This window comes from Pelophylax lessonae (assembly GCF_965119305.1).
Source record: "Pelophylax lessonae genome assembly, chromosome: 1".
Taxonomy (NCBI): Eukaryota; Metazoa; Chordata; class Amphibia; order Anura; family Ranidae; genus Pelophylax; species Pelophylax lessonae.
Window position 1 is genome coordinate 412,521,701 of NC_138768.1, and position 27,588 is coordinate 412,549,288.

The 27,588-nt window shown below is 39.8% G+C and overlaps 1 protein-coding gene across 1 annotated transcript in view; it reads right to left on the reverse strand.

Moving 5' to 3' along the window:
- Window positions 1-305: 305 nt before the first annotated feature.
- Window positions 306-27,588, reverse strand: part of CNTLN (centlein) — a 712,784-nt gene continuing 685,501 nt past the window's right edge. The window contains exon 27 of the mRNA XM_082272784.1: window positions 306-443. Within this exon, the coding sequence (XP_082128910.1) occupies window positions 339-443 (105 nt within the window). The 3' untranslated portion in view covers window positions 306-338. The remainder of the gene's footprint in view (window positions 444-27,588) is intronic.

The following is a 27,588-nucleotide window of genomic DNA, read 5'->3' on the forward strand; positions in this document are numbered from 1 at the left end:
ATATTTGGGGTTTTTAAGTAGTTTTCTAGCAAAAAATACTTACTTTTTTTTTCTACATAGCACCTTTAACTAGAGGGGAATATTTGACCACTTTGTTTTCCATACAATTAGAAACAAAGAATACAAATGAACGTATGGTTTATTGATATATCATAGATACAAAAAATAAATACAAGTATGTCATATATCATGTAAAACAAATATGTATATACTTTTAATATTTCATTTACATGACTATTTAAAAAATAACTTAAAAACTTTACAGGTGCAGAGTGAAACTCAGCCAAATGCCATTATTTGCCTATTTTTTCGGAGTACTTCTTGAGGGCAGATGTCATTCACTTGGACTCTCTCCCCTTCAGTAAAGCATATTCTTCCACAAGTCTCTTTTTCTCAAAGAGCTTACTTCTGACGAGGTCCATTAGGCACGTTGCAAAGGGAACCTGAAACATAGAAGATAAACTTTTTATATTGGACACGTCACTGCTAGAGTTTTTAGCTCTCTCTATTCTAAAATGAAACTTGTTCAGACAGAATATGGATACTCCTATTGCTGACCTTTCCTCTTGAAAGTGTTGTTTACCTGGCCTCCGTGCTGATGCAATGACTTCCAGTGGTTCTTGGATGACTGACCTGGAATAACTATGTAGACTTCAGGACAGGGTCCTGGCTTCACTCTGACTTTCTAATCTGCATACTTGTTCCAGGTTAGTAATTAATGGTAATAAAACCAAAGACAGCTGCACAACAATTATTTTCTGCTGGAAGTCACTAGTGGTAGCCTCCTCCATATTTATGTTAGTGCAGGTTTCCTTTTAAAGGAATACATGGTCTTTTAAAATTACAGTATCTCACAAAAGTGAGTACACGCCTCACATTTTTGTAAATATTTTATTATATCTTTTTATGTGACAACACTGAAGGCTACAATGTAAAGTAGTGATTGTACAGCTTGTATAACAGTATAAATTTTCTGTCCCCTCAAAATAACTCAACACAGCCATTAATGTGTAAACCGCTGGCAACAAAAGTGAGTACACCCCTAAGTCAAAATGTCCAAATTAGGCCCAATTAGCCATTTTCCCTCCCCGGTGTCATGTGACTCGTTAGTGTTGCAAGGTTTCAGGTGTGAATGGGGAGCAGGAGTGTTAAATTTGGTGTTATCGCTCTTACTCTCTCATTCTGGTCACTGGACGTTCAACATGGCACCTCATGACAAAGAACTCTCTGAGGATCTGAAAAAACAGAATTGTTGCTCTACATAAAGATGGCCTAGGCTATATGAAGTTTGCCAAGACCCTGAAACTGAGCTGCAGCATGGTGGTCAAGACCATACAGTGGTTTAACAGTACTCGCCATGGTCTACCAAAGAAGTTTAGTGCATGTGCTCAGCGTCATATCCAGATGTTGTCTTTGGGAAATAGACGTATGAGCGCTGCCAGCATTGCCACAGAGGATGAAGGGTTGGGGGTTTCAGCCTATCAGTTCTCAGACCATATACTGCAAACTGCATTAAATTGGTCTGCTTGGCTGTCATCCCAGAAGGAAGCCTCTTCTAAAGATGATGCACAAGAAAGCCCGCAAACAGTCTGCTGAAGACAATCAGACTAAGGACATGGATTACTAGAACCTGTGATCTGATGAGACCAAGATGAACTTATTTGGTTTAGATGGTGTCAAGCGTGTGTGGTGACAGCCAGGTGAGGAGTACAAAGACAAGTGTGTCTTAGCTACAGTCAATCTTGGTGGTGGGAGTGTCATGGTCTGGGGCTGCATGGGTGCTGTCGGCACTGGGGAGCTGCAGTTCATTGAGGGAACCATGAATGCCAACATGTACTGTGACATACTGAAGCAGAGCATGATCCCCTCCCTTCGGAGACTGGGCCGCAGGGCAGTATTCCAACATAACAACCCGAACACACCTCCAAGACGACCACTGCCTTGCTAAAGAAGCTGAGGGTAAAGGTGATGAACTGGCCAAGCATGTCTCCAGAGCTAAGCCCTATTAAGCATCTGTGGGGCATCTAACATCCACCAGCTCAGGGATGTCATCATGGAGGAATAGAAGAGGACTCCAGTGACAACCTGTGAAGCTCTCGTGTCACATGACATCAGGGAGGGAAAATGGCTAATTGGGCCCAATTTGGACATTTTCACTTAGGGGTGTACTCAACGTTTGTGGTTAGTGGTTTAGACATTAACCACTTCCCCCTAGGTGGACGTCATATGACGTCCAAACTTAGCTAGAGGCATCATCCCGATAGCGTTGTTTGAAGCCGACGGTCGGCTCGGGAGCCGCTCGATCGTTACCCGGGGACGGGAGGGGACGTCCCCCCCCCTCCCGCCGCCTTCTGCGGCTTTTACCGGGGCTCCCGTCCCACCGGGAGCCCCGAGCACCCAGCCGGCACGTCCGCCGGCTGGATGGAGTCCCGATGAATGCCGGAAACGGCATCGATCGGGTCTCCGATGACTTAACCCGGGGGCGGCGTCCATGACGTCACTTCCGGGTTAGTGTGCTGCAAAACGGCGCCAAATTTGAAAAACGGCTGTATGCAAAAACGCCGTTTTCGGCGTTTTGCATACAGGGAAGTGTAGTGGAGGGGTCTAGGGTCTTTTAGACCCTCGATCCCTCCATAAAGTGTACCTGTCACTGCATATTGCTGTCACAAGGGATGTTTACATTGCTTGTGACAGCAATAAAAGTGATCAGATTTTTTTTTTTTTAAAAACTGTAATAAAGTTAAAAAAATAAATAAATTAAATGGGAAAAAAAAATAAAAAATTTAGCCGCCCCGATCATCGTTAGCTCGCGCACAAAAAAAACGTATACGGAAGTCGAGTCGCGAATGAAATCGCTGTTCAAACCACACATGTGAGGTATCGCCGCGATCGCCAGAGCGTGAGCAATAATTTTAAAAAAAGAGCTACACTCTAACTCTAAACTGGTAACCGTTAAATAAATTTAAAGTGTCGTCTATTGAGATTTCTATTGACCGTAGTCTGTCGCCATCCCACGGGGGGGGGGGGCGCAATTTTAAACCGTAACATGTTGGGTATCTATTTACTCGGCATGACATCATCTTTCACAATATACAAAAAAATGGGCTAACTTTACTGTTTAGTATTTTTTAAATGCAGTGAAATGTAATTTTTCCCCAAAAAATGGCGTTTTAAAGACCGCTGCGCAAATACCGCGTGACAAAAAATATTGCAATGACCGCCATTTTATTCTCCAGAGTCTTTGCTAAAAAAATATATATAATGTTTGGGGGTTCTAAGTAGTTTTCTAGGAAAAAATACTGGTTTTAACTTGTAAACACAAAGTGTCCGAAATAGGCCTGGTATGGAAGTGGTTAATGGCTGTGTGTTGAGTTATTTTGAAGGGACATCAAATTTACACTGTTATACAAGCTGTACACTCACTACTTTACATTGTAGCAAAGTGTAATTTCCTCAGTGTTGTCACATGAAAAGATATAATAAAACATTTACAAAAATGTGAGGGGTGTACTCACTCTTGTGAGATACTGTATATTGGACAGACTAGTATAATTTCATATGCATTCATGTTTTATAAATCTTGTCAGCTGTTGGAGAAACTAAGTCACAGCAGTGAAGACAAAAAGCCGGCCATAAAGCAATTTTGTGGTTGCAAAATTGGGGGTTGGGCTGTCCTGGCTGGGAGAACACACAGTGATTTTTGCTGGCGACTATAGCTGCTGGCAATAAATCCATGAAAAATCCAACAGGCTGGTTAAATCCAAGTTGATCGATCAACTTGGGTACAATCAGCCTGCCCACACATGGTTTAAATCTTGGCTGGCCCCTGCTGAACTGAAAGCAGTGAAGTGCACTACTGTGACCCAAAAGTGATGAATGGGCAAAAAAAAAAAGGTTTGGCCATACTGGCAGATGAAGACCATCAGTGTCCCTTCAACAAATCCAACAATCCGCAAAAAATAAAAATAAAAGGCAACTGTTTTAATTAATTTATAACTAGTTTTAAAGTTAGGTGCACATGGAAATCTGATTACCCAGAAAAATATAAATCTTGACTTACATACCATGAATAGCAATGAATAAATGTATTCATTGCTATAAATGTCCCAAGATGGGAGCTCTGTTACACTGGAGTTAGGGGCCATACCTCACAGAGGGTCCTCCACAAGGCATTGTGGCTTCTACATATATATATGCAACAAAAACCTCTATTTTAATGCTAGTCAGCTGGTAGGAGTGATGGTAAATGTTTGTACTGTATTTTACAATGCAAATAGAAAGATGACACAATGAGAACAGTACACTCCTTTTGTGCCTGACATTTAATGACAGATGTTAAGACTGAATAACAGTTATTGCACTGAGCTACTAAGAGGTCCCTCTTCTTATCAAAACTTACTTTAACCACTTGCCAACCGCACTATAGCCGAATGAAGGCTACAGTGCGGCCGGCCGGCGTATGGCGCCGTCCCGTAAACGCACCGATTCAGCGTGCGGGCGGCGTGATCTGTGATCGCAGTGTCCTCAAGACACTGTTGATCACAAATGGAGATACAGAGGCAATCAGCAGGTCTTTACCACCTGATCAGCTGAGCCCAGTCACAGCTGATCATGATGTTGGTTATCAGCACTGCTTTCAGCATTAGGAAAAAAGAGCCAATAATAGGCTTGTGCAACAGGGACATGCACACTGATAATCAGGGCACTAATTATCAGTGCAGTCCCAACAGTGCCCATCAGTGCTGCCTATCAATGCCCATCAGTGCAGCCTCATCACTGTCCACTAGCGCTGCCTCATCAGTACCCATTAGCGCCCATCAGGGCAGCCTCATCAGCACAGGAGAAAAATGATCTGTTTGCAAAATTTTATAAAACTATAAAAAAGTTTTTTTTTTTCAAATTTTTGGGTCTTTTTTCGTTTAGCAAAAAATAAACCCAGTGGTGATTAAATACTACCAAAAAGAAAGCTCTATTTGTGTGAAAAAGAATTATAAAAACTTTGTTTGGGTACAGTTTAGCATTACCACGCAATTGTCATTTAAATCATGACAGCGCTAAAAGCTGAAAATTGGCCTGGACAGGAAGGGGGCGAAAGTGCCCTGTAGGCAAGTGGTTAAAAGGTAAACACTGCCATTAAAGCTGGCCATATATGGATAAAATTGGATCAAGTTGCGATCTATTTATAGGAAGGATGGTTATACAGGTCTACCGATCGACTGCTGTACAACCACTCTGTTGGATTTTCCCTGTTTGATCAGCACCACCAGCTATAGCCAGCAGCACTGATCTGTGTATTATGTGGTCAGGGAGTCAATATGGATGGAGGAATCCTCCCTGCTGAGTCTTTGTATTCTGACAGCGGGAATCCATCCATATTGATTATGTGGATGGGGGAATCAAGTGTTTTTTTTTTTTCTTTGGTTCAACCTGCTTGTTGAACAAAAAAGGGGAAAGTCTCAAAACGTATGATCACTTTAAATACACTTTACCTTGATTTTGATATGGAAACTTACTCTAGCTACAGAACTCTGCTGAGATCCCACAGCAAGAGTCCCTAAACTATAGTAAAAGTGCAGGGCAAAATATTTTTTGGAATTATGATACCTTTAAGGGCTTAAAAAAATAAAACAGAAAAGTTGCTTAGAGTAAAGGAATTACTTGTAAGAGAAAGTGAAAATGACATATGAAACTAAAAGTGTACTAAAATAAGTGCACATTAACACCACCCTCATGGAACCCTAAATTTATATGCAAAGTGTCTTGAAGAGAATCTGTCACATAACAAAATATCTTTACAAAAGTACTTCTTTGATGGGTTCTAGTTTCACGACAACTTCAGTCACCATGAAGTTGACAATGTGTAATTATACTGTACATTGTGACTTAAGAGAAAGGCAGCTTATGTTTGAAGTTTATTGTGAGAGACGCTATGCTTTGAGACAGATTCTCTTCAAACTAAATGCTGCTGGCCTGTAACCTTTATTAACCAATTATTGCCTTGTATTGGTCTATTACAATACTATGATAAGGATGATAGGATCAATGCTATTTGTATTTTATTGTTAAAGCTGATCTCAGGGCAGGAACTATTCTTAGATAACATAAAAAGGCCCATTTTTAGCTTAGGCCCCTTTCACACTTGTGCGACTTGTCCTGCAATTTGGGATTGCAAAATTGCATGACAAGTCGTACTCCATGATTTCCAATAAGTACCATTCATATGGTATATATCAAGTTGCAACGACTTCAAAGTAGTCCCTGCACTACTTTGGTCTGACTTTGATGCGTTTTTCAGCTCCATAGACAGGCATTGCTTCAAATCCAGTCATAATTGCAGTAAAATCATGTGGCTATTAGGTTGCAAGTGTGAAAGGGGCCTTACAAAAAATACTTTAGCCCATTTAGCCCATTTCATACAAGTTCTCTGCCTCTTCTAAATCTTCCATTGAATCAATGCTCAATCATACGGTGTCATCCCGATTTCATTTTTACAAGACCAGTAGCCAAGATCTCTGCTATTCCCCCGGCCATCAGTCTTGTACCTTCCACTTAACACATAATTAGTTATATGTTACAGCAAGCAGGATGCCACCCCACAGCTGCTCGATCTAGTGGGCTCCCATTGTGCTTTTTTGGGGACAGGCCAGGAGACTTCTGATATTCCAGAAGATATTCCAATGGAATCATGGGAAATTTAGTTTGCAATCAAAGGGCTGTTTAGAGAGTGGATATGACATACCTGCCTCTCTGATACCTCCTCCAGGCCCCAGCCAGCGACATTTAAAGTGGTTCTAAAGGCTTATGTTTTTTTTTTTTTGTTTTTAACCTTAATACATTATCGGCATTAGGGTAAAAAAAACCCTTATACTATTAGGATCCTCCCCAGCCCCCACACTATAATTACCTGAAACCGATCTAAATCCAGCGCAGTGGATCTCTCCGCACTCTCTCTCTCCTCACAGGACAGTGAGGCAGCAATGGGAGCCATTGGCTCCAGCTGCTGTCAATCAAATCCTGTGACAAGAGAACAAGGCTGAGCCACGCTGTCTGTCTATGAACACAGGCAGTGTGGCTCGGGATTGAGCCCGCACAAGCGCCTCCATAGTAAGCGGATTCCTACAGGGGCACTCACCGAAGAGGAGGAGACAGGAGGGCGCCAACGGGGGACCCCAGAACAGGGGGATCGGGGCAGCTCTGTGCAAGGTGCACAGAGGTTTTGCAGGTGCAGGTAAGTTTGTTTATTATTATCTTTAATTTAGCTTTAGAATTACTTTAAAAAATGCAAAAGCGATAACATCACAGCCTTTTCAAAGGTACATTTCTACTTAACTGGGCTCTTTTTTCATTTAGCAACAACAAGCTTTCTCATGAGTATACTATAGATATCCTGGATTTCAGCTTTAAATACAATTTGTGTCACATACCTAGGCAAGTCAAAGTGGGCATAAGGTGTAAAAATGCATAAGGGAAAGTTATGATCAGTGAAATTCTGATGTAAAAACAATAAGTAGATGCAGAGATACATGCAAATTGTGTCTTCATATCAAAGCTAAACTTGACCCTTCAAGTCTCACAATTGCTAAATGAGGATGCCTATCACAGAAATAATATGGAGACTTAGAGGAGAGGTGAGGTGAGGTGGGGTGGGGAGAGGTGAGGTGGGGTGGGTCAAGATTGACTTTTAAAGGAAGTCAAGATTTATTTGAAGCTGCCTATATCTATGAATCATTTTTTTAAACGTATTTATTGTGTTGATACAGTTTTTCGTGCCATGCTTGTCTAAATTGCCCAGTTTTACGCCAGCCTTATTTTAACACAAGTGTCTATGTTGCAGTCTTCACCAGCAATAAGAGCAGTTGCCTGTCAAGGCTGTTAGGGTTCATTCACAGAACAAGTAAAGTGCAAATATTCAGAAAGTAGTACATCACTTCTTAATCTGACAAAAAAAATATCTTGCAATCACGAATACCGACCGCTAAATGTATTAGTATATTTCAGTAACGTTGGTCCTTCCTCCTTTATATATCATTTGTTTTATTTATAACACAGTCAATTTGTTTTTTAGGTCATGTGCCCTCGTGCATCTGTATGGTGAATATGTTCTCCTCCAATCAGAAAGCTAGGGAGTCCTAATATGGGGCTAACAATTTAGTGCAGTTTACTAACATTGGAGTGTTTGTTAGAATTCCTCTTACTATCATTTCACAACAGCTAAAAACAGTATAATGTTCTAGAGAGCAATAATTTATTTTGTACGGAATAAGAATACAATATTTGGTTTTCTAGAATCTCGTAAAGGGGTGCCTAAGTATTTCTGTTAAGTGCTATTTGATATACTTACCAGAAGGTGGGGGTAGTGGATCAGTTTTGAAGTGAATGAACGTCATGTAAGCCATCTGGCTTTCCATAAAACAGAAGATGTTGGAAGTAAAAGAACTACAGACAGCAGTGAAGGAACATATACTCCTATATGTATGTTTGCGTGACTTATGTTCTGTCCCTTTAACAAAGTATGCAAGTGAAGCAAAGACATTAATACAATCGAAAATAAGACTGTCGGAATTTTTTTTGCTATTGATTATGTACAAAAGGTAAATATGTTCCACATCTAATAAAATAACCACGTAAGTAATAATGTAAGGCTTTTTTTTTTTTACAAAGAGGATACCTTGAAACATTCCCACAGACCTTACATAGTGGCAGCAGTTGGCAAAAAAAAAAAAAATAAATCTCAACCTAAAAAAAAAAATTGTACAAACTAAGGACTCTTTTTTGTTTATTCTCTCTTTGTTTAACCACTTAAGCCCTGGAAGATTTTACCCCCTTCCTGACCAGGGCCTATTTTGCGATTCGGCACTGCGTGACTTTAACGGACAATTGCGCGGCCGGCGACGCTGTACCTAAACGAATTTGACGTCCTTTTTTTCCCACAAACAGAGCTTTCTTTTGGTGGTATTTGATCACCTGTGCGATTTTTTGATCATGCGCTATAAACAAAAAAAGAGCGTCAATTTTGCAAAAATAATATTTTTCACATTTTTTTTATATGAAATTCACCAAAAAAATGTAAAAATCTAAATTTTTTTTAACATTTTAGGCCAATTTGTTTTCTGCTACATATGTTTGGTAAAAAAACCCCACAAAAGCGTATTTTGATTGGTTTGCGCAAAAGTTATTGCGTTTACTAACTAAGGGAAAGATTTTTGTCATTTTTGTTGTTTTTTTTTTAACGCGTAATGGCGGTGTTCTGCGATTTTTTTTGCGGGACTGCGACATTGAGGCGGACAGATCGGACCCTTGACTGACATTTTTGACACTTTTGGGGGTACCAGTGACATTACTACAGTAATCAGTGCTATACATATGCACTGTTACTGTAAAATGACACTGGTAGTGAAGGGGTTAACTTTTTTTGAGAGGGAGGGGTGGTGTGTGTCCCTAGGGGCGTGATTCTAACTGTGATTGGCTGTGGCTTGAGCTGTAAGAACAGTGATCAACGGTCCTACATAGTAGAACCGTATGATCACCATTCTTACACAAGGAAGAATGACAGGCAGCCTGTTTTCATTAGCCGCCTGCCTTTCTCCCGGTGTCAGGGACGATCGTGAGTGCCTGGTGGACATCGGGTCCGCCGGGCACACGCGCGGGGGGGGTCCGTGACCGAGCGGGAGCGCGCATTCGGTGGCGCGCGCTCGCTCCCCAGAGCCTCACAGGCTAGCGACGTAGACCTACGTCGCTCTGCCTGTAAGGGGCTGACTGCCGCAGTAAATATACTGTGAGAAGTCGGTAAGTGGTTAAAAAAATATATATATATTTATATATATAAAAAAAATGTAAATTTATTATTTTTCTTTTTACATATATATAACCCTTTCATCCCCCCCCCCCCCATAAATGAATAAATATACTAAGGAGTCTTAAACATATCATGCCTACGGTACAATTATATTGAGGAAATCTATAATTTCTTTCCCAGGATATGGTATAAAAGTCAATGCTTTACTGGATTTGTGATTCTAAGTGTGTGTTTGATTCTTGAGATCATGGTACAAACATACCGCTTGCTGTTGTCCAGTAATATCTACTGTATGTGCCAAAACAATGTAGATCCTGGTTGTGGTGAAATTGTTTTTGTAACAAAAACTTGTTGCTGTGTCTAGCCATTTTATATTTCCTATTTTGTTAAAGAATTAGGGATGACTTTTTCACTTTTGTGGCACACATATATATTGTGTTTTCATATATTAACCAATATATTTTTTTTAGTGGGCCCAACACATTTGTACGTTATATGTTTTCATATAACTACAAAAACTCTTATAAAATATATAGTAGTATAATACAGTCTTATAAAATATAGTAGTAGGATAAGAAGGGCTATCTTAAAAATACAAAAAAAAAAAGTTCAACGAGGTAGACTTAAGGGCTGGTTCACGCCAGAATTTCTGTGTTCCGAATGTGTTTCTGCATGCTCATTTTTGAGCATGTTCCAGCGATTCTCCCCTTATTTTTTTCTTAACCACTTAAACCCCGGAGGATTTGGCTGCTCAAAGACCAGGCCCTATTTTGCGATTCGGCACTGTGTGAATTTAACGGACAATTGCATGGTCGTGCGCCGCTGTACCCAAATGAAATTGACGTCCTTTTTTTTTTACCACAAACATAGCTTTCTTTTGGTGGTATTTGATCACCTGTGTGATTTTTATTTTTTGCGCTATAGACAAAAAAAGATCTGCAATTTTGAAAAAATAACATTTTTCACATTTTTTTATATGAAATTCACAAAAAAAATGTAAAAATCAAAATGTTTTAACATTTTAGGCCAATTTGTTTTCTGCTACATATTTTTGGTAAAAAAAAATAGCAGTAAGCGTATTTTGATTGGTTTGGGAAAAAGTTATTGTGTTTACTAACTACGGGAAATATTTATTGTTTTTTTTTTTTTAACTAGTAATGGCGGCGATCTGCGATTTTTTTTTGTGGGACTGCGACATTGTGGCGGACAGATCGGACCCCTGACCGACATTTTTGGGGGTACCAGTGACATTACTACAGTAATTAGAGCTTTAAATATGCACTGTTACTGTAAAAATGACACTGGCAGGGAAGGGGTTAACTTTATTGGTGATCAAGGGGTTAAGTGTGTCCCTAGGGGCATGATTCTAACTGTTAGGGGGTGTGGCTAGTGAAGTAATCACAGAGACATACAATCCTACTTAGCAGGATCGCATAGCCTCTGTCATTACTTCAGGGAGAATGACAGACGGCTGTGTTTACATCAGCTGTCTGTCTTTCTCCCTCTCCTGAGGGAGATCGCGAGTGGCCGGTGGACATTGGAGCCGCTGGTCACACACACAGGCTAGGCAGGAAACGAGCGGGGGAGGGAGCGCACCGCCGGCGCGCACTCGCCCACTACAGGCCTGCGGGCGAGGGACGTACCCATATGTCACTTTGACTGTAGGGGGCTGACTGCCGCAGTATATAGTCGTGTGGCGGTCAGCAAGTGGTTAATCTCAGTTAAAGACAAATGATGCATTTTGCATGTTCCAAATACATTCCATACAGAAAAAAATGCAGCAGGTTCAACTTTTGTTGACGGAGTGCACTGGTATGAGCTAGGGTCATTGGAATCCATGGTAAACACAGTCCATGAGTTTGTGATGCAGAATAAAAACACCCTGGACTGCAACTGGTGTGAACAAGTCCTCAATGCTGTTACTCAAGCTGATACTCTTATCATAGGCAAATGTTTTGGACAATATTTTGTAGGTGGTCATTAGGAAAAAACATTTTCAGTTCCTAGCTCCCTGCTGTCTTGATCTCCACCAGCATTATCTTATATAAAGCTGCCACCTCCTTCATATCCTATTAAACACTTTAATATAGGTCTTTATTATAGACCTAAATGCAGCTAAAAGATGGCTATGGTTTTCTGTTACTGACCCTGCACAACTACAGTGCTGTGCAACTGTTTCTCAAGTGTTTAGACTAAGGGCTCGTTCACACCAGCCACACTGGGCAGCTTTGCCCAATGTAGTCCTAATACACAGACAAGGTAATCTGTCTAATATCCTACTGTTTCAGTTGACACATCAAAGCAATGCATCAGCATGTGCTGAAAAGAAGCAGGACTACTCCGCATCACAATGCACTGTGGTGTATAGAGTTGTGGCATTTCAATAGAATAAAAAAAAAAGAAGAAAAGAAAAAAAAACGTAAATGCATCACACAACCCTTACACAGTGCACACATTATAGAGAGCATTACATGCGCCTGCCAGTTTAAATGGGCCCTAAATAAAAATGATTAAATTATTTGAATGGCTGTTCCTGTCATTCAACATCATCTACAGAGGTCTTTCTCTACTAGAGTTCCTCCAGCAGGTTGGTAGGGGTTTCTTTGAGCAATTAGCCATTTCTGCCTTTCAGATAAGCTACTAATGTTCTTTGCAACTATCTATAAAGTTGGCATTCTTCCTACTGAGCACTAATGTAAGGAAAATTCTTACTGATGACCACTTGTGTACTAGAGCTCTTTATTGACCATCAGTGTAAGGGGAAATCTCTCCCAATGACTATCATTTTAAGGGCTCACTTATCCACGGACCACAAATTCTAAGGAACAATATCATTTTTTTTTCTGTATTTTATTATTATTTGTATATGTTCATATATATTATTACTAAAAAAATATATGTTTTTGTATAAGACAGACAAGGATGTCAAATACACCAAGTACTCAACATTCCTAAATCCTTTTTTATTCTACAACTCACAGTTTACACTAATGTCTCTTTAGCTTTAGATATATTATTAACAGAGGTTCCTTGAAACCTGAGAGTAATTTGAAGAGTTCCTCCATGTTAAAAAGGTTGAGAAAGGCTGAACTATAGGATATTTTTGCTTGCATGGCTAAAAATGACCCAAAAATCTCTTGTACTTTGGGCACTGATCTGGGAAGTTATCGAGGCTGAAAGTGCTTATTTCTAAGAAGTAGAAAAGACATGAAGTCAAATCTTCCATTACTGGCTACAATATACAGTAGCCACACATTTGACTAATAACATATTACTAAGGTTTACCAACTGCTTTAGGAAAAACCTATTTTCCCAACGTGGAAACACCTCCGATTTTACCTTATTTGTTTTCCCACAATGTATTCCTATGGAAGTATTTGTAAACCTCACAAGTTAGCAGTAAGATTGTTTGATCTGCTTGACATTGCTGTTCCCAGAGTGTATTCACATAAGTACACAACATATTTATAATCCAAAGCAGAACAAACAGTGCTGAGACAATAAATCAGTTGCGGAGTTAGAATATAATGTGAGCGGGATTTATCAAGCAAGATATCTACAGGTCAGGTACCTATCTTGTGCAAATCTGCCTGCCTTCCATTTAGCGAAGAATTGTGGCCCTTGCCTTTGTGAAGCATTTTGGTTGGATTTGGAAGGCAAGGTTTGCATTTTAAACGAAATATTACAGAGCAGCATTCTCTTACGTTTACTGTTACATTTGCTTTACTTTTTCAGAAATGCAGAACACTTTATTCTGTTACATCTGAAGTCATTTTTTTCTGTTATACTAGTCAATGTAAATGCAGGTCAACAGGATCCTAACCACTTAAGCCCCGGAGGATTTTCCTGCTCAAAGACCAGGCTCTATTTTGCGATTCGGCACTGCGTGTCTTTAACAGACAATTGCACGGTCGTGCAACGCTGTACCCAAATGAAACAGAGCTTTCTTTTGGTGGTATTTGATCACCTGTGCGATTTTTACTTTTTGCGCTATAAACAAAAAAAGAGCGACAATTTTGAAAAAATAACAATATTTTTCACATTTTTTTTATATGAAATTCCCCAAAAAAATATGTAAAAATCTAATTTTTTTAACATTTTAGGCCAATTTGTTTTCTGCTACATATGTTTGGTAAAAAAAAAATCGCAATAAGCGTATTTTGATTGGTTTGCGCAAAAGTTATTGCGTTTACTAAGGGAAAGATTTGTGTCATTTTTATTGTTTTTTCTTTTAACTAGTAATGGCGGCAATCTGCGATTTTTTTTGCGGGACTGCGACATTGCGGCGGACAGATCGGACCCCTGACTGACATTTTTGACACTTTTGGGGGTACCAGTAACATTACTACAGTAATCAGTGCTATACATATGCACTGTTACTGTAAAAATTACACTGGCAGGAAAGGGGTTAACTTTATTAGTGATCAAGGGGTTAAGTGTATCCCTAGGGGCATGATTCTAACTGTAAAGGGGCGTGGCTAGTGATGTAACCACAGAGACATACGATCTTACATAGCAGGATCGGGTAGTCTCCGCAGTTAGATCAGGGAGAATGACAGGCGGCTTTGTTTACATCAGCTGTCTGCCATTATCCCTCTCCTGCAGGAGATCGCGAGTGACCGGCGGACATCGGAGCCGCCGGTCACTCGCGTGGACATGTCAGGGAACGAGCAGGGGCGGGAGCGTGCCTCCGGCGGCGCGCTCTCGCCCCCTAGAGGCTCGTAGGCGGCCAACGTAGCACTACGTCGGTTTGCCTGTACGGGGCTGACTGCCGCAGTAAATATTCGTTCGGCGGTCGGCAAGTGGTTAAAAGAATCTCAAACTCCTCTGCAACTGATTTTTAAGAAAACCTTTGAAGTACTTAGGCTGCCATAGCTGACCATCTTTTAAAAGTAATAGTAGTTTTGTTGTCTCTAGTTTGAGTACATTCCAGCATATAGATCAGGAAAATCTCCAAGATGCCAGAACTCAACCAACTTAATTGTTCTGGATCAGTGGTTCCAAAAATACTGAAGCTATTGGAACTGCAAGACAGCCATGGAACTAGCATGGAGCTCAGCAAAGACAGCATTCGTGCTTTCTTAGTGCTGTTAAGCCACTTTACCATGAAAGCATGCTGCAGTTGACTTGCCTCCAAGCCTAAGGTCTGCGTGCATTTAATGTAATAAGTGGTAACTTTTTTAAAAAAACAGGTGGATATGAAAACACACCAATATTGCAGTTATGTGTTCATTATAAGATGATTACATTCTTTTTTTAAATAAGTGAAAAATATACACTGTTACAGTGTTCATCAGCTTAGAGCACACTCACAGGAGGCAAGAGCAGAGTAATAAACTCATCAGCATGCTGTTGCTCCTTCGTTGTCCAATTACAAGTTGAGCGCAGAGAGGGGATCAAGCTCTATTGACTAACAGCAGTTGTAAAGTGAGCTCTCCAAAATGGCTGTGCTGTGTGGCAGAGTTGTGTAAATCTCAGGATGATAAATTGCTAATTTTAGGGAGCAGATTAGCTCCAAATATATTTATGTAATACATATACAGTGCCTTGAAAAACTATTTATACCCCTTGAAAGGTTTCACATTTTGTCATGTTACAATCAAAAATGTAAATGTATTTTATTGGAATTTTATGTGATAGACCAACACAAAGTGGCCCATAGTTGTGAAGTGGAAGGAAAATGAAAAATGGTTTTCAATTTTTTTTTTACATTGGGTTGCATTTGTATTCAGCCCCTCTGAGTCAATACTTTGTAGCACCACCTTTCACTGCAATTACAGCTGAAAGTCTTTTTGGGCATGTCTCTACTAGCTTTGCACATCTAGATAGTAACATTTTTGCCAATTTTTCTTTGCAGAATAGCTCAAGCTCTGTCAGATTGGATGGAGAGCGTCTGTGAACAGCAATTTTCAAGACTTGGCACAAATTCTCAATTGGATTTTTAGGTCTGGAGTTTGACTGGGCCATTTCTAACATGAATATGCTTTGATCTAAACCATTCTATTGTAGCTCCTGCTGTATGTTTAGGGTCATTGTCCTGCTGAAAGGTGAACCTCCGCCCCAGTCTAAAGTCTTTTGCAGACTCTAACAGGTTTATTTCTAAGATTGCCCTGTATTTGGCTCCATTCATCTTCCGGCAACTCTGACCAGCTTCCTTGTCCCTGCTTAAGAAAAGCATGCCCACAACATGATGTTGCCACCACCATGTTTCACGGTGGGGATGGTTCAGGGTGATGGTGCAGTGTTAGTTTTCCACCACACACAGCGTTTTGCTTTTAGGCGAAAAAGTTCCATTTTGGTCTCATCTGACCAGAGCACCTTCTTCCACATGTTTGCTTTGTCCCCCACATGGCTTCTCACAAACTGCAAATAGGAATTTTTATGGCTTTCTTTTAACAATGGCCTCTTGGCTGCTTCTCTGATTAATGGTCTCCTTGCCCCATCTGCCAGTTTAGGTGGACGGCCATGTCTTGGTAGGTTTGCAGTTGTGCCATACTCTTTACATTTTCGGATGATGGATTGAACAGTGCTCAGTGGGATGTTCAAAGCTTGGGATATTTTTTATAACCTAACCTTGCTTTTAACTCCTCCACAACTTTATCCCTGACCTGTCTGGTGTGTTCCTTGACCTTCATTATGCTGTTTTTTCACTAAGGTTCTCTTAACAAATCTCTGAGGGCTTCACAGAACAGCTGTATTCATACTGAGGTTTAAATACACACAAGTGGACTCTATTTACTAATTAGGTGACCTCTGAAGGCAATTGGTTCCACTAGATTTTAGTTTCGGGTATCAGAGTAAAGGGGGCTGAATACAAACGCATGCCACACTTTTCAGATATTTATTTGTAAAACATTTTGAAAACCATTTATTATTTTTCCTTCCATTTTACAATTATGTGACACTTTGTGTTGGTCTGTCACATAAAATCCCAATATAATAAATTGATGTTTTTAGTTGTAACATGACAAAATGTAGAACATTTCAAGGGGTATGAATACTTTTTCAAGGCACTGTATACGTACACAATGACTGGTAAAACATTCTACAGTCGGGTGAACCTGTGGGGTTTGTGTGGAAATAATGGTATGTCACTACAACCAGTACTAGGCTCTCCTCTTTTTCATAAAAGATCAGACATTTTGAGGGAAAAGAACTGCATATTGCTTGAATTCGTAGGTTGTGCAAGTTTCATGTTTTTATTTTTTTTCTGTGCTAGGGACAGGTAAAACTGACGTAAAATGTATGTTGATCTTAAAATTTACTGATCATTACAAAAAATGATAGCCACCTTTCTGGGTGTTTTTGACAACTGATATGTGACAACTTCTGTGTTGCCTATTAATTGATTTGTAATTGTTAACATTTAAAAAGTAACCCAACTTTTGTTGCGAAAAAATATTCCCCTCTGGGTGCTCCATGTACATTGCAGGGATTTTAATAAACTTTGTTGCAGATTCCTACATTTTGTTATTCTGGAGAAATAGCTGTTTGTGTCCATGTGCAACATGAATCTGTATGGGAGTGGTTTCATAAATATCAATCAGCTGCTGCACCTGTAAGGCTAAGGAAATTAGCAGGGTCCGCATCCCTATAGACATGATTTCCCTTTGGGAATGTCTCACCAAAAATGCCATTTTTGTTGTGGGAGATGCTCAAAATTAAATGTTTATCTTAGTGCAGACTTCTGGGAAAATTACTAAACCAATCACACAAGCAGGAAATGACATTTTCAGGGGGAAGTTCTATACAATCACACAAGCAGGAAATGACATTTTCAGGGGGAGGGTCTGTACAATCACACAAGCAGGAAATTACATTTTCAGGGGGCGGTTCTGTACAATCACAAAAGCAGGAAATTACATTTTCAGGGGGAGGGTCTTTACAATCACACAAGCAGGAAATTACATTTTCAGGGGGAGGGTCTTTACAATCACACAAGCAGGAAATTACATTTTCAGGGGGAGGGTCTGTACAATCACACAAGCAGGAAATTACATTTTCAGGGGGCGGTTCTGTACAATCACACAAGCAGGAAATTACATTTTCAGGGGGAGGGTCTGTACAATCACACAAGCAGGAAATGACATTTTCAGGGGGAGGGTCTGTACAATCACACAAGCAGGAAATGACATTTTCAGGGGGAGGGTCTGTACAATCACACAAGCAGGAAATTACATTTTCAGGGGGCGGTTCTGTACAATCACAAAAGCAGGAAATTACATTTTCAGGGGGAGGGTCTTTACAATCACACAAGCAGGAAATTACATTTTCAGGGGGAGGGTCTTTACAATCACACAAGCAGGAAATTACATTTTCAGGGGGAGGGTCTTTACAATCACACAAGCAGGAAATTACATTTTCAGGGGGAGGGTCTGTACAATCACACAAGCAGGAAATGACATTTTCAGTGGGAGGGTCTGTACAATCACACAAGCAGGAAATGACATTTTCAGTGGGAGGGTCTGTACAATCACACAAGCAGGAAATTACATTTTCAGGGGGCGGTTCTGTACAATCACACAAGCAGGAAATTACATTTTCAGGGGGAGGGTCTTTACAATCACACAAGCAGGAAATGACATTTTCAGGGGGCGGTTCTGTACAATCACACAAGCAGGAAATTACATTTTCAGGGGGAGGGTCTGTACAATCACACAAGCAGGAAATTACATTTTCAGGGGGAGGGTCTTTACAATCACACAAGCAGGAAATTACATTTTCAGGGGGAGGGTCTGTACAATCACACAAGCAGGAAATTAAAGTTTCAGGGGGCGGTTCTGTACAATCACACAAGCAGGAAATTACATTTTCAGGGGGAGGGTCTTTACAATCACACAAGCAGGAAATGACATTTTCAGGTGGCGGTTCTGTACAATCACACAAGCAGGAAATTACATTTTCAGGGGGAGGGTCTGTACAATCACACAAGCAGGAAATGACATTTTCAGGGGGCGGTTCTGTACAATCACACAAGCAGGAAATTACATTTTCAGGGGGAGGGTCTGTACAATCACACAAGCAGGAAATGACATTTTCAGGGGGAGGGTCTGTACAATCACACAAGCAGGAAATGACATTTTCAGGGGGAGGGTCTGTACAATCACACAAGCAGGAAATGACATTTTCAGGGGGAGGGTCTGTGCAATCACACAAGCAGGAAATTATGTTTCTGGGGTGTGGTCAGTATACAAACTGTGTACAGAACACCTCCAGGTACCCCCCATATTGTATTGGATTTTACAGAAAATGACAGCGCTGTAGAGATTACCTTTCCAAAAGGAAAAGTCATTTTTAATACCATTCAATCACAATATGACTTGTGTCGCAATTGTATACTATATATATATATATATTTATATATATATATTTGCTCATTTATTTTCCCACAAATGTGGTGTTACCTTTTAAGTTCATATCGGGTAAACTCTTGCCTGAATGCAAAATATTCGCCTAATCTCATTCAATGTAAAAAAAAAAAAGCTGCTCAAATAATGTACCATCTTCCTACCCCTAATACACAAAACACATTTTCTGTCCAAATAAGCACAAGTTGCACTTTGGCATAAAAGTGTAGGTTTTAAATGTGATCAAACTTGTGATACACAATCGTCAAAATAATTTGAAGGAAGTTAAAGTTGTAAATATGAGTTAGTGAACAAAGAAATGATTATAAATATGAAAGTATTTAGAGATTACAATCATATTTTTATTGCAATTAAACACTTGGTTAACCAATTCAGACATTACCAATGTTTAAATTTAGTATATAACTAATGTCTAATATGGTGTACCTCACATTTCATAATTTTTTTTTCTAGTTTTATAGAAATAAATTACACCATAAGGCATATTTTGTTAGCATAATCTCATACAGCTGTCAATCACCCAGAACAGTAAAAATGATTTGATATTTTTCTATTTCACTTTGTGAAAAAAACTGATTTAATACTAAATTATATTAAGTCTGTTCACTATATGCAGTTAGCAAGACTGCAAGTCTGAACCTTGGACTGAAATTGTATTGACTTTTTGTAACAAACTTTTTTGTGTGTATTTGTCCAGATAGGTAAATTAGGTTGAGTAAAGAATAATGCAGGCATACGGATGTTGTAGTGCTGGCTCTGATATGCACACAGGCTACAGATCCTGAAGTGGTACATGCAATGTAGCCTGTCATGGGAATCCTCCCATAATAATACTTGAACGAGCAATGGTTAACCTATGCAACAGAAGATCTTCTCTCACTGCTGTACTGTCTGATAACTGCACGCTAGTGTTTCAATCTCGCCGCATTCTAGAATGCACATTTTTTATATTAATGGCAGGCTGTGTGTATGGTAAGCCCTTAACACATAAAACAAACAGGAAAAAAAATTCTAATTAAAGGAGAAATAAACCTCTTCAATTAAAGAGTTCACATTTCAAGTACTATGCGATCCCCCCAAAATAAATCTTAATGGAAGGTAACAATAAATGAACTAATGGTTCACTGAAGGTTGCAGACTCCCTGCAGTTAAATTGTAAAGAGCAATTACGGATTAGTAAATGGGAACTTCCCACTCCCTGTCTTTTATTTCACCCTAAACTCGAAGAACGAGTTGTAAAAAAAAAAAAAAAATAAGAAAAAAAAAAAGACTCTTTAAACATTACTGTTCTGTCATAGAGGAATAAAATGAGCTTGAAATGATCTAAAGGGATATGATGCAGTTCATTATGTTAAACTGCAACGGCAGTGGTTTCCTAGTGTTCATAAAGACTGCTCTATTAAATTTACCTCCAGTCAATAATTAGGAGTCCACAAATAAACGCAAGCAATTAAATCAATACTACTGGACAATTATATTCCATGGACCTCACTCACAAAGACACCATATTTTACACAGCAGCATTAAATGGTCTGGGGCAACAACCAACATTCGTATAGTTATCATTAGTAGATGTACAGAAGTCAGAGGAAGGCTCCCATCTATACAGTATCTATGGTCAGCGCCTGGAGAAAAATTAGCAGTATTGTTGGTGGTGCAATTTAGGACAATAACATTTTAAAACTGAATGGGGGATCCAATCTGCGCCTTTGAGATGTTTCGACAAGCGGTTTTTGACATGTTAAGCTCAGATTTTGTATCTGAAACCCATATTTGTTTAATAGTTTACATAAAGAAATGAACAAATTAATTCCAGTACAACATGGGATAGTCTCGGGTGCCTTTAGGCCTTCGGAAAACAATAAATTGCCTATAGCTTGGTGAGTGTTGATGAAATGAAATTTGATGGATATGTTAATATGAGTGTATGATATGACCACGATAGTTCATCCTGACACAAAAATGTTATGAACTTCATTACTGCAGTTACAAAGGCTTGTGTAAATGAACAAAGCATACAAATCAATACCTTTATGTTTATGAAAAAAATGCTAGTTTACAGTGAATATTTCAAAGCCTTGCAGGATAAGCCAAAGCCCATCTGTTATTTTTAAAGCACTTGTCATGACATACATATGTAGTAGTCTGCCATTGGTAAACTTCTCCAGAAAATGCTAGCAACCTGGCTGTGTTAAGGCTCCATTCACAGTTATGCAGTTTGCTTTTGAGTGTTTCTGCAGGGCTTTTTCCATTTTTTTATGCGATTTTGCTGTGATTTGCGTTTTTATGCTTTTTATGGGGGCACATTTGTTGTTGGGCAATTTAAAAAATGCAAAACGCGGCACAATCATGGTAAAAAGGCACTAAATGCTTTTTTGTGGCTTCTCTATTGAAGTCTATTGAACCAAAAAAAGCACTGTGATTTACGTTTTTATACTTTTTTTTGGGGCGCAAATTTGTTGTTGGGCAGATTAAAAAACGCAAAACGCGGCACAATCGTGGTACAAATGCACCACATGCGTTTCTGCGGCTTCTCCATTGAACCAGAAAAAGCACTGGGGGGCAAATTTGTTGTTGGGCAGACTAATAAAATTGCAAAACGCGGTACAATGGTGGTAAAATTGCACTACATGCTTTTTTGCGGCTTCTTCAATGAAGTCTATTGAACCAAAAAAAGCGCTGAGATTTGCGTTTTTATGCTTTTTTTTTTTATGTGGGGGAGGGGAAATTTGTTGTTGGGCAGATTAAAAAAATGCTAAACGCAGCACAATCTTAGTAAAAAGGCACTACATGCTTTTCTGTGGCTTCTCCATTGAAGTCTATTAAACAAAAAAAAGCACTGTGATTTACGTTTTTATGCTTTTTTGGGGGGGCAAATTAGTTGTCGGGCAGATTAAAAAAAACGCAAAACGCAGCCAAATCATGGTAAAAATGCACTACATGCTTTCCTGCAGCTTCTCCATTAAAATCTATTGAACCAAAAAAAAGCACTGTTTTGCAGAGGCACAAAAATGCATTGATGTGAATGTGTTCCTTAGGAACCCATGTTAAAAATAATGTGCTGGGTTTCTGCAAAAAGCATTAAAAAACCCACTGGTGTAAATAGAGCCCTAGGGATTTATTTACTATAGCTAGGGAGGGCAAAATTAGTCACAATTCTGCAGAGGAACCAATCAGCTTCCAGGTTTTATTGCTAAAACTTAATTAACCACTTCAGCTCCGGAGGGTTCTACCTCCTTAATGACCAGGCCATTTTTTGCGATTCGGCACTGCGTTACTTTAACGAAAAATTGTGCGGTAATGCGACGCTGTGCCCAAATACAATTAATGTCCTTTTTTTCCCACAAATAGAGCTTTCTTTTGGTGGTATTTAATCATCTCTGCAGTTTTTAGATTTTGCGCTATAAACAAAAACAGAGCTACAATTTTGAAAAAAAAAAAAAAAAAAACACTATTTTTTACTTTCTGCTATAAAACATTCCCAATAAAAAAAAATAATTAAATAAAATTTTGTTATCAGTTTAGGCCAATTTGTATTCTGCTACATATTTTTGGTGAAACAAATCCCAAAAAGTGTATTTAAATTGGTTTGCGCAAACGTTATAGCGTTTACAAACTACTGGATAGATTTTTGGACTTTTTTTATGATCTCTTTCTGCCCGTGTGACAAAAGACTCGCCTGCTTTATTTACATAAGCAGCTTGGTCTTCTTTCAGTTTCTCGGACGATCGCAGGAGGAAGGTGGCAATCGCCGCTGCTCCTTCCGCTGTGTCTAATCACAGCGGGAGCGCGGTCTCAGCTGTGCGTGCTGTCGAGACCGCGTGCACGCAGTCACGTAGATCTACGTGATTATGTGCAGCCGAGCCACTCTGCTGCAGTAAATCTGCGCGGGGCGGTCGGCAAGTGGTTAACCACTTAAGCCCCGGAAGATTTTACCCCCTTCCTGACCAGGGGGTATTTTGCGATTCGGCACTGCGTGACTTTAACGGACAATTGCGCAGTCGTGCGACGCTGAACCTAAACGAATTTGGCGTCCTTTTTTTCCCACAGAGCTTTCTTTTGGTGGTATTTGATCACCTGTGCGATTTTTTGATCATGCGCTATAAACAAAAAAAGAGCGTACATTTTGCAAAAATAGCAATATTTTTCACTTTTTTTTATATGAAATTCCCCCCCAAAAAAATGTAAAAATCAAAATTTTTTAACATTTTCGGCCAATTTGTTTTATGCTACCTATGTTTGGTAAAAAAAAATTGCAAAAAGCGTATTTTGATTGGTTTGCGCAAAAGTTATCGCGTTTACTAACAAAGGGAAAGATTTTTGTCATTTTTGTTGTTTTTTTTAACGCGTAATGGCGGCGATCTGCGATTTTTTTTGCGGTACTGCGACATTGCGGCGGACAGATTGGACCCTTGACTGACATTTTTGACACTTTTGGACCCTTGACTGACATTTTTGACTGACCAGTGACATTACTGCAGTAATCAGTGCTATATATATGCACTGTTACTGCAAAAATACACTGGTAGTGAAGGGGTTAACTTTATTTGAGAGGGAGGGGCTGTGTGTGTCCCTAGGGGCATGCTTTCTACTGTGATTGGCTGTGGCTTGAGCTGTAAGGACACTGATCAATGGATCTACATAGTAGATCCGTGTGATCAGTGTTTTTACACCGAGGAGAATGACAGGCAGCTTGTTTACACAAGCTGCCTGACTTTCTCCCTCTCCCCCGCCGATCGCAGAGTGGCCGGTGGACATCGGGTCCGCCGGTCACACGTGCGGGGGGGTCCGTGACCACGCGGGAGCGCGCCTCCGGGGGCGCGCGCTCGCTCCCTAGACCCTCACAAGCAAGCGACGTAGCCCTACGTCACTTTGCCTGTGAGGGGCTGACCGCCGACGTAGATAGTCGTGCGGCGGTCGGCAAGTGGTTAAAGAAGCCAAGGTTAGAATCTGATTGGTTTCTCTGCAGAATTGTGACTAATTTTGCCCTCTCTAGCTTTAGTAAATAAATCCATTAGTGACTAAAGCAAGCACATGCCAATTTAAAGTCAGTGACCTGAAAAGTGCTGAAGTCCAAAGCAATAACAAAGACGGGAAACAAATATTTTGGGAGAAGGGGTTACCTTCAATAGCAGTATATTTCTCTCCTGACAAATGTTATTGTTTTTTAGGTAAATCTGTCTTCTGGGAAGCTGGCAAAAATAAACGCAGCATAGATATAATGTTGCAACTATTACTATTAGCGTCCAAGAATATGGAAAATCAGAACACATACACTAGTGACATAATTACCATTCTGCAAGAAACATACAATGCAAATAATTGCAAGACCTTTTTGGTACGGACACCCAGTCATAAACAAGAATGATCGAAATGAACTAAACCACAAATAAAAAGTTTGCAGTTGCCTTGTAATGATTTACAGTAGGCATATGACATCCATTGCTTAATGTTCCCCTCTCAGCAGCAGCATGTATCATGAATACATACAGTATCAAATATTTCAATAGACTTCACACTATGTAGGATTATTTCACAGACAGAGAAAACTTACATGAAACAGAAGGAAAGTTTCATGAATTCTTGTAAATGATGTCAAAACAAAAGCAAATCTATGGCTTGAGAAGCAGGGCTCTCACCTGCCAATAAACTGCCCTTGATCACTTGCAAGAGGGGATCCTCCCAGCTGACTAGATGTGTGCAGAAAAAGAGATACTTGAAAGGGAAGAAAAAGTATCACACAGGTCACAGCAGCAGTCTCAACCGAACCCTCCGGGATTTCAACTAGTCTCGGCCTTGTCATCCTCTATGCAGCTTTCCACTCTGCCCAGAAAATGTCGATAGGAAAATGTTTGAGGGGCCTCTGGTGGAAATTTTTTCATTCTTTCTGCATCGACAGGATGCCAAATCAATATTTAGTTCCCACTAACAAGCTGCTCGAGGTCTCAGTAGAAAATATTGCAGAGAGTGCGGGAAGACACAGTAATAAACAGCTGTCTGACTGTGAGGAAAACATGAATTGACTGGAAGCCGGTCCATAGTAAAAGGTCACTGAAACCCATGAACTCTTCAGGTGTCCCTATCAACTACTGACTTTAAAGAAAAGCCTGCTCCTGAGAGGGAGGAAAGAATAGATCCTTGTTTTCAGTACAAGACAGTGTGTATGCCAGGCGGATAATTAAATTAGTCAATTTGCTAAGACTCTATATGCGTTTCCCTTCTTTTATTGTTTCTTTAACCCGTTGCATGGCTGTAGCTTCCTGCTGAAGATCTAGATCTGTGCCATAGCTCTTGCTGCTACAGCAAAATGTATGTGTATAGCTGATGAACACTATACCAGTGTGGGTGTAGCTGGTGCTCTTTATTGTCCACAGTGCATGTTTTCCACTGTACCAGGTAGTTGCACTCATCAAGTAACATGTGTAAAAAGATCAACACAAATTATCATTTGTGAAAAGGACTAGCCTGGTACACACCACTTTTTTTTTTGCAGGCTAGTGTCATATCGAAAATAAAAGAGTTTAGTAAAGTTACAAAAATTCTCACTAAACAGAAAGAAAATTTGGAAGTGAAGTAAAGTATTGTATTTGTACAATTTAACAAAACATTGTACGATCTAGTATCGTACAGGAAAAATGTTCATGCTTGTCCCATCAAAAATTTTTGCATTAATTGTCGTGATCGGCTCTCAAAAGCTGTGTACTAACGATCAGATTTTCGTTCAATTGCTTAGAAAGCAGTATTTTTCGTACGATTTTCTGAATGTGTGTATGGGCCATAAGTTTTACCTTCAGCTATGTAGTGCAAGGGCCTACCTGATTGCATACAAATTAACCACTTTAGGACCGGAGGATTTTCCTGCTTTACGTCCAGGCCACTTTTTGCAACTTGGCACTATGCGACTTTAACTGACAATTGCGCGGTCATGCAACGCTGTACCCAAACAAAATTTACATCCTTTTTTTCCCCACAAATAGAGCTTTTTTTTGGTGGTATTTGATCACCTCTGCGCTTTTCATTTTTTGCGATATTAATAAAAAAATAGCGACAATTTTGAAAAAAGAACAATATTTTTCTACTTTGACAGTTAAAAAATATCCAATATATTCAATTTTTGTCATATATTTAGGCCAAAATGTATTTAGCTACATGTCTTTGACAAAAAAATTCTCAATGAGCGTATTTTTAGCCGCTTTAAGACCGGAAGATTTTACCCCATTCCTGACCAGGCCATATTTTGCGATTCGGCACTGCGTTACTTTAACGGACAATTGCGTGGTCGTGCGACTCTGTACCCAAATTAAATTTATGTCCTTTTTTTCCCCCACAAATAGAGCTTTCTTTTGGTGGCATTTGATCACCTGTGCGATTTTTACTTTTTGCGCTATAAACAAAAAATAACAATATTTTTCACATTTTTTTATATGAAATTCCCCCCCAAAAAAATGTAAAAATCTAAATTTTTTAACATTGTAGGCCAATTTGTTTCCTGCTACATATGTTTGGTAAAAAAAAATCACAATAAGCGTATTTTGATTGGTTTGCGCAAAAGTTATCGCAGCTACTAACTACGGGAAATTTATGTCATTTTTATTGTTTTTTTTTTTTTTAACTAGTAATGGCGGCGATCTGCAATTTTTTTTGCGGGACTGCAACATTGCGGCGGACAGATCAGACCCCTAACTGACATTTTTGACACTTTTGGGGGTACCAGTGACATTACTACAGTAATCAGTGCTATAAATATGCACTGTTACTGAAATAATGACACTGGCAGGGAAGGGGTTAACTTTATTGGTGATCAAGGGGTTAATGTATGCCTAGTGCTTACTGACGTGTGTGTGTGGGGGGGACGGACTGTGTGACACAGGCACAGATCGCAGGTTCAGCTATGCTGAATCCTGTAATCTGTGACTGTCTGTCACATAGGAGAACCGCCCGCTTTGTTTAAACAAGCGGGCGGATCTCCTCACTCGATCCCCGACGATCAGGGAAGAGCGGCGGTGATCACCGCCTCTCCTCCCCTGGCCCGACTCTCGCTGTGTCTGAATACAGCAGGAGCGAGCCTCTGGCGGTGCGCGCGCTCCACCCACAAGGGGAGGAGTCCAGCGACTTAGGTCTACGTCGCTGGACGATAACGAGCCACTTTTCCGCAGTATGCTCAATGTGAGCGGTCGACAAGTGGTTAAAAGGGTTTAGGTTTGACCTCATATTATATGGTTTTGGTAAATCTAAAGGAAAATTGTACAAGAAAAATGTACACTGCTTAAAAAAAAAATTAAAGGAACACTTTTTAATCAGTATATCATCAAGTCAATTAAACTCCTGGGATATTGATCTGGTCAGTTAAGTAGCAGAGGGGTTTTTTAATCAGTTTCAACTGCTTTAGTGTTAGTGAAATTAACAACAGATGCACTAGATGGG